The 9,793-nt window shown below is 42.9% G+C and overlaps 2 protein-coding genes across 2 annotated transcripts in view; both read left to right on the top strand.

Annotated features, from left to right (window-relative positions):
- Positions 1-2,591, top strand: part of LOC106532309 (protocadherin-8) — a 5,481-nt gene extending 2,890 nt beyond the window's left edge. Inside the window, exons 2-3 of the mRNA XM_014028342.1 lie at positions 439-664; positions 1,432-2,591. Coding sequence (XP_013883796.1) covers positions 439-664; positions 1,432-1,787 — 582 coding nt within the window. The 3' untranslated portion in view covers positions 1,788-2,591. The remainder of the gene's footprint in view (positions 1-438; positions 665-1,431) is intronic.
- A 1,130-nt stretch (positions 2,592-3,721) lies between these two features.
- Positions 3,722-9,793, top strand: part of cnmd (chondromodulin) — a 15,204-nt gene continuing 9,132 nt past the window's right edge. Inside the window, exons 1-4 of the mRNA XM_014028343.1 lie at positions 3,722-3,890; positions 4,067-4,207; positions 5,124-5,264; positions 7,293-7,406. Coding sequence (XP_013883797.1) covers positions 3,756-3,890; positions 4,067-4,207; positions 5,124-5,264; positions 7,293-7,406 — 531 coding nt within the window. The 5' untranslated portion in view covers positions 3,722-3,755. The remainder of the gene's footprint in view (positions 3,891-4,066; positions 4,208-5,123; positions 5,265-7,292; positions 7,407-9,793) is intronic.

The following is a 9,793-nucleotide window of genomic DNA, read 5'->3' as shown; positions in this document are numbered from 1 at the left end:
GTATGTATGTATGTATGTATGTATGTATGTATGTATGTATGTATGTATGTATGTATGTATGTATGTATGTATATCTTGTTGCACCCCTAATATATATTAGGGGAGCAGCAAGATTTCATGTGTTGGGGGAGTACTCTATATGAACAAGTGGAATGGATTGGATAATGATGCACCAAAGAGGATCCCTATCTTACACTATAAATTAAAGGGAAACTGACAGATTTATGATCATATATTTTAGTTAATAATGAAATATTAAATAGTTATTTATTCTGACCACATCATATAGAATTTTTGCAAAAAAATATTAAATTAAATAAAAAAATGTTTTACACCAAAATAATTTAGGGGAGCTCCAGCCCCCCCTAAAATAAACCCAGTGACGCCACTGGTGTCCATCAGTAACTAACCTGTGTGTTTTCTTCTTCATCACTGCAGGGTTACTCCACCCTGCCTGGCTATGGGAACGGTAAGGAGGCGGTGAGACCCATCACCATCTGGAAAGGGAACTCTTACACCACCATCTCTGCCAGGGACCCAGCCTTCAGTGGCAAAGACAGCGGCAAGGGGGACAGTGACTTCAACGACAGTGACAGTGATGTCAGCGGAGACGCTGGTGTGAAGAAGGATGGAGCTGTGGCTCCTCCAGTGGGGGTCCAAAATGGTAAGAAGGAGGGATGCTCAATACTGATACCAAGTAAAATTGGGCTGATATCGATACTGTTCCGATACTGATACTTTGTGATAACACATAATGTGTCTGGTAAATCTTAAAAAGTAGCGTTTTTCAAATAACCGCTTTATTAATAATACACGACAGAGTAATTTATTTAATTTAGTCTTTCTAACACTAACATGTTTGTTTAGCACAATTTAAAATTCTTATACTAAAGAAATATAATAATTTTTAAACAGTGAATAAAAGTGAGAAAGTATTGTAAAAGTTGTTATTTTGTATATTTTGTAGCATTGTTTAGGGGTTTTCAAAAGGGTCCATGGCCAGAGCTAATGCTGTTTGGGGGGCCAGGGCATGAAAAAGTTTGGAAACCCCTCATCTAGAATTTAATTACAGTCAACTGAAGCAGATTTTAATGTCAAAATGACCTGCCGTACATCTAGACTGAGTGACTGACTGGGCACCTGCCACTGCTTGTGTACTACTCAAGTGGAAGAAAAGTAGTTCCTCCAACCACATATGATTAAGACAAGATGTGAATATAGTTATTTTCCACTATTGTCCTGTTAATGATATAACTGAAGTATCAAAGTATCTATATTTTGATTTTAGTATCGATTCTAGAACATAAAGTTCTGGTATCGGGAGTATCGATATTTCAGTATTGATCTGCACCTCACTACTAAGAAGAGAGAAATCAAATAAACCAAACTGTGTTTATGACTTGAAAGTAACTGTTGCACTTTTTGTTTCAGCGCTGTGGGCCTGCACCAGTGAATGTAAAGTCCTGGGTCACTCGGATAGATGCTGGAGCCCCACAGCCACCAGAGCCAACGCAGCCCCCTCCCCAGCGCCCACCACCATGTCCTCCTTCAGCACCCTGCCCAAAACGGCCTCACTGCCCCGGGACCCTCACCGCAGGGAGAACTACTACCAGGCCCACATCCCCAAAACAGTGGGGCTGCAGAGCGTGTACGAGAAGGTGCTGCACAGGGAGTACGACTACGTGCTGGTCACCCCGCCCAGGCCGGTGAGGGTGCAGGAGACCAGTGACGTGGCCATCCCTGTTTACACCCCCACCCCAACGCACTGTCCCAATAATGACGTTTAAAACAACGAGCAGACTTCACAAACACTCTCAGACTTTTAATTTATGATTCTTGAAAATATGAGAGCGATGAGACTCTTTGAAGCCATGTGTCGTGAGAAGTGTGTACACATACTGTATTTGTCTTTCTGTTTCCACCCGAGCCACATTTAAAGGCACTCATTGTAAACTTTTAAATCAAACACTTAAAAAAAGCTTATCTTGAGCTATATCAAACAGTGGGGTTTGAACAAATTTACACCAGCAGTTTTCCACATATATTGGTAGGCAATTCTGAAATGATGGTATGCAATCAATGTAAACAAAACACTCAACACAAATTTAATCATACGTACTAATATGCCAAAATTGTTGAACTTCTTGTTCCCAAACATCATATTTGTTGAACTGTTTCCAGTCACTTCAGCAAATTTTACTTACAAAGTTTTAACAACAACACATTTACCTAAAAGAAGCTTATTAATTAGTTTTTACTTCTTTTCAAATTCTTTTCATTCACTTTGAAACATTTGTTGAACATGAAGTGTATCATAATATGCAAGAATTGTACATAAAGAGAATATATTTTTATATATACTTAAAAAATAATTGGGCAAAAAATGTGTAAATATATGTAATTATAGATCTTTAAGCATGCTTACTATTTAAAACAGCCCCAACTGTTCGGGGTTGAGGGCGAGGGACCCAAAATGTATCAAGTTGATAACAATGTATGGAAATATTTGAATGCAATAATGATTCATTGTACAGACTTTTTTTAAAATCCTGGCGATGTTCTAAAGGAAAATAAACTGAACTGAACTATTATTGTGGACTGGAGTGAGTTTTTACCGAAGGATGCTGTAGGACGTGAGGAGCGTCAATCAGACTGAAACAAGCCGATAGGGGTCGCTGTTACTGCAGTCTGACTGAACCTCCGTCCTTGCAGCCCGCTGAGGAAGGTCAGTTAAGTCCCCCCCCCCCCCTCCTCTCTGCGAGTTTGCTGGTCAGATGCCAAAACAGACTCCAAGGTTTCTGAGCAGTTCACCTCCCTCCCTCCTCATCATTTCACACTCGTCCACAAGCCGCCTCAGTGGTTCCACGGAATTTACTGCATGTATTTGCATAAAGGATTTCAGGATATGTTTCGGCTTTTTGTGCCATAAATAATTTAAAGATGAGATTCTGTGCGTAAAAGACGCATTTACTGCTTGTAACCTCTCCAAACCTGTATGGAAGACTGCGCGTGTAATGTTGCTGTTTATTATTATTATTATTATTATTATTATTATTATTATTATTAAAGGCAATCTTTCTGTGATCTTGTCAGGACGCCTTTTTGTCAGATTGCCAAATGCGCACCGTGCGTCCCTTACGTAATTCCCTCATTATCATTCATGAATGCAATTTTTTTATATACTGTATCTCTGTAGCAGCGCCTGCTTTGGACGCAGAGGAGAATGTGTTGCCTAAAGGGTTGAAATCTGCCCAACAAGCAGGCAACGTTTTTGGCGCAGTGCCATACGCACATGCTGTGCGACATTCCGCTACCTTTGACCTGAAATCTGAGGGGGAAGAAACGGAGGGGAGGGGAGCGCACAAGGTGGGAGGAGTGTCCTCCCTCCCTCCACCATAATCGCTGAACAGGTTCTGATCTAGCCTCTGAGGTTGTGATAAACCTTAATGACATGAAGGATCAGAGCAGTATCAAACTCATGTACTGTCTGTTCCATGAGCAGCAGCCTGTAGCAGCTTCAAAAGGGAGAAAAAAATCATTAATGATTTTCTGAAAGAAAAGCAGAAAACTTCAGAGTCACATCAGTGCTTTCTTCATCACCGGTTTCTTTTAGTCCAAGTTAGAAAAGTTAAAAAAGGCACTTTTTTTCTTTTTCTTTTTTTTTGCTGGAGAAGAAATAAGAGTTTGACTGAAAAGTGCCCTTCCTCCACCCTCATCCTCCTCCTCTCCTGGGAGAGAGAGAGTGAGGGTGAGTGATGGAGGGCGGGGGAGTCAGTGGATTGGGGTTTCCTCAGGTATTTGTCTGTTTGGCTTCAGTCATGGCCGAGAGCTCAGAGAAAGTGCCCATTGCATCTGCGGGACCAGAGGACCTGCAGCACTTCATGCCTCCGGTGAGTCGACCGTATGGACCTGTCTGGGCGTCAGTTAGAGACAAAACATTTCAAACTGGGATGTTCTATACTGTCACTTTAACTGCCACTAACACGTCAGCCTTTTGTCTTGAAGTGAATCAGAATGAATCCTGGTCCTGATGCTGTGTTTGTGGGGGGACCGGTGTGTTTTATAGGCCTACTCCACCGTGGCGGTGAAACCCACCACCACCAGCCGCCTCCTGAAGGCCGGGGTCGCTGTGCTGGTAGCCGGAGCGCTCCTGTTACTGCTGGGGGCCGTTGGGGCTTTCTATTTCTGGAACAACAACGAAAAACACGTAAGAGTGGCATTTCACTTGTTCCCCACTTTCTCAAACATTCTCCCTTTCTGTGCAAGAGGAAGCTTACACTGTAAAATACCAACTTTAACAAGTGGGGAAAAAAACAGCCTATAGGGAGGAGGGAGGGAGAAAGTATGTTTGATGAGACTTTTTTTTTTGTTTTTGTTTAGCTGAGAGACAGAAAAAAAGTACATTTTCTGTATATTGTACATTAGGGTGCACTTTAATATATAGTTCTGTGCTCCAGGATGAAAATGGGTTATAAATCAACCCGGACTAACCTTTGCAGAACTGTAAAGTAAAAAAAAAAACTAACCCAACTTCGTTTTTTATGTTTTTTCTAAAATAAGTTTAATAAAACAGCTTTTAGACTAAAATATGGTGGCAGATTGTTGCAACTTGTCTAAATCCAAGCAGATTTATTTATTTATTTACTTTGTTTGAGCAAACAGAAAAGTGAAAACCAAGATGCTTCTTTTCTACAGTGTAAGGCACAGTTTGATGAATGGAGCCGTTGTGCTGCAGGTGGTGTGTGCTCTAGCATTACTGGAAGGTTGGAGGGAGGTACAGGAAGGTGGGGGTAGAGGGGGGCCCTCTTTGGTCCGGCTGATGCTAAAGGGGCAAGAGGTGTAAAAGATGAAAAGCAAAATGTGGCTTTTTGGGAGCTGGAAAGGGCTCCGTGGGGTGATAGCAGCACCTCAGGGAGGTGCAAAGGTTGAACCCATCTGAACAAGTTTGAATAAACGAGCATATCTGAGAGACTATTTAAGAAAGTGGTATAAAACACTCACAGATTAGAGAAGGAGGAGGAGGACAAGCACCAGAGGGGTTGGGTTGATTCTAAGGACCCTCATACTATGCATGTCATCTGAGATTTTGTTTACAGACTTCATGTGTGTGTGCATGCGCGCAGGTGTACAATGTCCACTACAGCATGAGCATCAATGGCAAAGTGGAGGAGGGTTCAGTGGAGATCGACACAACCAATAACATGGAGCGGTTCAGCACAGGCAGCGGAGAGGACGAGGCGGTGGAGGTCCACGACTTTGAGATTGTGAGTTCGATCGAAAGTAATTGGAAAATATCATCACGAGGCTGCTGTGAGCGTCAGAGTCGGAGTCAATCAGATTGGGTGAAACATTAAAGGCCCTCAAGGAGAGATGGGCTCATTACCCCCGTGGAGAAATTAAGACCAAGTAGCAACGTATCCCCTCAGGAACAATCAGTGTCAAGATGCCACCGTTCCTCTAATTTCCATCGCATTCAGACTGGTGTTTTTTGACCTTTAATTAAAGTACCCCAATCAGGCCAATCAGAGTAGTGAAGCAGCAATTTTAAAGCCTATAACTATTTAAATTTTGACCTTTTTTCAGTGTCCCTTTGCTTGTTTGACTTTTCGTTTCAGCTTGTGCATACATGCATAAACTCTCGGAATTCGTTCAGAATAATAAAGATATTAAATGTGACATTATTGGCAAAGAGACTAATAAAACATACACTAAAAAAACAGATGTAGTGGATCTAATAAAAAAACGATGTTGACTGTTTCCACTCAATCGAACTGAGTAAAAGTAGAGTGGCTCACAAAAGTATTCATACCCCTGAGTCAATACTTTGTCGAGCCACCTTTTGCTGCAATTACAGCTGCAAGTCTTTTAGGGTATGTCTCCAACAGTTGTGCACACCTACTGCCCATTCTTCTTTGCTAAACAACTCAAGCTCTGTCAGATTAGATGGAGAGTGTTTGTGAACAGCAGTTTTCAGATCTTGCCACAAATTCTTGATTGGGTTTAGGTCTGGACTTTGACATGTTTTGTTTTAAACCATTCCATTGTAGCCCTGGCTTTATGTTCAGGGTCATTGTCCTGCTGGAAGGTGAACCTCCATCCCAGTCTTAAGTCTTTTGCAGACTCCAACAGGTTTTCTTCCAAGATTGGCCTGTATTTGACTCGATCCACCTTCCCATCAACTCAGACCATCTTCCCTGTCCCTGCTGAAGAGAAGCACCCCAGAGCATGATGCTGCCACCACCATATTTGACAGTGGGGATGGGGTGTTCACAGTGATGTGCAGTGTTAATTCTCCACCCAGCGTTTTGCATTTTGGCCAGAAAGTTCAATTTTGGTTTCATCTGACTATTATTTCTCATGTTTGTGGTGTCCCCAACATAGCTTCTGAAAAACTGCAAACAGGACCTTTTATGGTTTTCTTTTAACAGTGGCTTGCTTCTTGCCACTCTTCCATAAAGACCACATTTGTGTAGTGCACGACTAATTGTTGTCCTGTGGACAGTTTCCCCCACCTGAGCTGTGGCTCTCTGCATTTCATCCAGAGTCTCCATGATTCTCTTGGCTGCATCTCTGATCTGTGCTCTCCTTGTTTGGCCTGTAAGTTTAGGTGGACAGTTTTGTCTTGGTAGCTTAACAGTTGTGCCACACTCTTTCCATTTCCAGATGATGGATTGAACAGTGCTCCGTTTGGGAAATCTTTTTATAGCCTAAGTCTGCTCTAAACTTCTCCACAACCTTATATCTGACCTGTCTAGTGTGTTCTTTGGACTTAATGCTGCTGTTTGCTCCCCAACATTCTCTTAACCTCTGAGGCCGTCACGGAGCAGCTGTATTTGTACTGAGATTAGATTACACACAGGTGGACTCTATTTATTTGTCATCAGGCTACTTCTGGATGCAACTGGTTGCACCAGAGAAAAGGGGGCTGAATACTTTTGCACACCACATCTTTCACTTTTTTATTTGTAAAAAATGTTTTGAATCATGTATAATTTTCTTTCCATTTCTTAATTGTATACCACTTTGTGTTGGTCTTTCACATTAAATTCTAATGGAATATATTTATGTTTGTGGTAATGTGACAAAATATGGAAAGGTTCAAGGGGTATGAATACTTTTACAAGCCACTTTACTTTACATTTACTTAAAGTCATTTTAAAGTAAACATGTTACCTTTACTCATTTCAGTTAAGTGGAAACAATTGACACATTTTTTAAAATTAAATTCATTATATGTCTATTTTGAGTGTAGTTCATAAGTTTGCTGACCCTTTTTTCTGACTTTTTTTCAGGGGATCACAGGCATCCGGTTTTCAGGAGGAGAGAAGTGTTACATTAAGACACAGGTGAAGGCTCAGCTGCCTGATGTGGAAACTCTCAATAAGGAGTCAATGACATTTGATCTGGTGAGTTGATTGTCTTTGTTGTAATGAGAACACGTCACATGCCTGCTAATATCTTGTACCTGCCTAATCCAGAGACAAAGTCAACAAAAGCTGCAGGTTAGTTTTGGTATTTCTGCTTAGTGAAAAAAAAAATTAAGTTACAGTATGAGGAGGAGTACTCCTGAAGCAGCTGACAGGTACAGGGTGGCCAGAAGGGTCGTGGCTTCAGAGGTTGCAGATGCAAAAACTCTGGCATGAGAGGAANGGGGGGGGGGACATAGAGAAGGACATTTGATTGGCCACGAGGAGGTTCTGGCAAACCATTCAGAAAAAGAAAGTGTTCCCTGTCCCAGGCTGTACTTAGTTTGGGTGGGGTACTGCGGACTCTGAGGATATCGTTGGGCAGTGGAAGGAACACTTTGAAGATCTCCTCAGTCCACCCTCCATGTCCATCTTTGAGGAGGCAGAGTCTGAAGACTCGAAGGAAGACGAGTCCATTACCATGAAAGAGGTCACTGAGTTAGTTAAAAGCTCCTTGGTGGCAGGCCACCAGGGGTAGATGAGATTCACTTCAAGATGCTGAAGGCTCTGGATGTTGTGGGGCTGTCATGTTTGATACGTCTCTTCAACATCGCATGGAGGACTGGGACAACTCCTGTGGAGTGGCAGACCAGGGTGGTGGTTCCCATTTTTAAAAAGGGGGACTGGAGAGTGTGTTCTAACTATTGTGGGATCACACTTCTCGTCCTCCCCTGGAAGTTTACTCCAGGGTGTTGGAAGGGAGGCTCTGATCGATTGATGAACTTCTGACTCAAGAGGCGCAACATGGTTTCAGTCCTGGTCCTGGGACAGTGGAACAGATTTTCACACTTGCAGAGTTGCTAAGGGGGTTGTGGGAGTTTGCCTCTCCAGTTATGTGTTTTGTTGACCCAGAGAAGGCTTATGACCGTTTCCGTACGGAGTATCTAGATTGCTATTAGGGGCGATCCAGTCCCTGTAGAACCAAAGCAGGTGCTGTGTTCACATTCTTGGTACAAAGTCGAGCTTGTTCTCAGTGTGTGTTGGATTCCACCAGGGCTGTCCCTTGTCTCTGATCCTGTTTGTAGTGTTTATGGACAGGATCTCAAGGCACAGTCGTGGAGAGTTGGGTGTTTGGTTTGGAAACCACAGAGTCTCATCTCTGCTGTATGCAGATGATGTGGCTCTGTTGGCGTCTTCAGGCAAAGACCTTCAGCGTGCACTGGGGTGGTTCACAGCTGAGTGTGAAGCAGCTGGGATGAGAGCCAGTTCCTCTAAGTCTGAGGCCATGGTTCTCAACTGGAAATGAATGAATGCCCCCTCCGAGTCGGGGGAGAGTCTCTGCCTCAGGTGGAGTTTAAGTATCTGGGTGTCTTGTTCACAAGTGATGGTAGGATGGAGCGGGTGATGGATCGACAGACTGGGGCCTCATCTTCAGTGGTGAGGATGTTGCTTTGGTTGGAAAGAGATGAGTCAAAAGGCAAAGCTCTCGATTTACTGGTCGGTCCAACCCTCACCTATAGTCATGAGGCGTGGATCATGACTGAAAGAATGAGATCCCAGGTACAAGCAGCCAAAATAAGCTTCCTCTGTAGGGTGGCAGGGCTCAGTCTCAGAGATAGGGTGAGAACTTCTGCTATTCGGGGGGAGCTTGGAGTAGAGCCGCTGCTCTTCCACATCAAAACGAGTCAGTTGAGGTGGTTCATCTGATTAGGATGCCTCCTGGAAACCTCCCTTTAGAAGTGTTCTGGGCACATCCCACTGGTAGGAGGACCTGGGAAAGACACAGGACTCTCTGGAGGGATTATACATCCTCTCTGGCCTTGGAACACCTCAGGGTCCCCCATGATGGGCTGGAAAGTGTCGCTGGGGAGAGGGATGTCTGGGTTTCCCTCCTGGATCTGTTGCCTCCGCAACCGACTTTGGATAAGCATCATAAAATGGAGAAGTTATAAGTATGAGTTACAAGTTAGAGAAATCTATTGTTATTAACGTGTATTTCCTGGTTATTCAACGCAACATTTATCAAATCTTAATGATTGACAGAGTTTTAATCCTGAGGCTGTGGGTCTGAACCCAATATCCTCCAATGTCCTGATAACTAGAGAACCTTAAGAAAAGAAACATTTTGCATGAACTTGTTTCAAAACACAATTTCAAAACTATAGATCAAGTTGCCAGTTTAGACACAAAAGCATTATTATTTAAAGTTATCAAACTAAACTGTCACATATTATTGCTAATATGTGCTGAAGTCACCAAGCAGATGAGCGATTAGAAACACACAAAGGATTATCATGTGTGTTCAAATGTGACAGATTGGTGGAGAACACACACACACACACACACACACACACACACACACACACACACACACACACACACACACA

The sequence above is a fragment of the Austrofundulus limnaeus genome, unplaced genomic scaffold (assembly GCF_001266775.1).
Source record: "Austrofundulus limnaeus strain Quisiro unplaced genomic scaffold, Austrofundulus_limnaeus-1.0 Scaffold748, whole genome shotgun sequence".
In the NCBI taxonomy this organism is placed as follows: Eukaryota; Metazoa; Chordata; class Actinopteri; order Cyprinodontiformes; family Rivulidae; genus Austrofundulus; species Austrofundulus limnaeus.
Note: the sequence above shows the minus strand (reverse complement) of the source record. Positions and strands in the feature narration are given on the sequence as shown.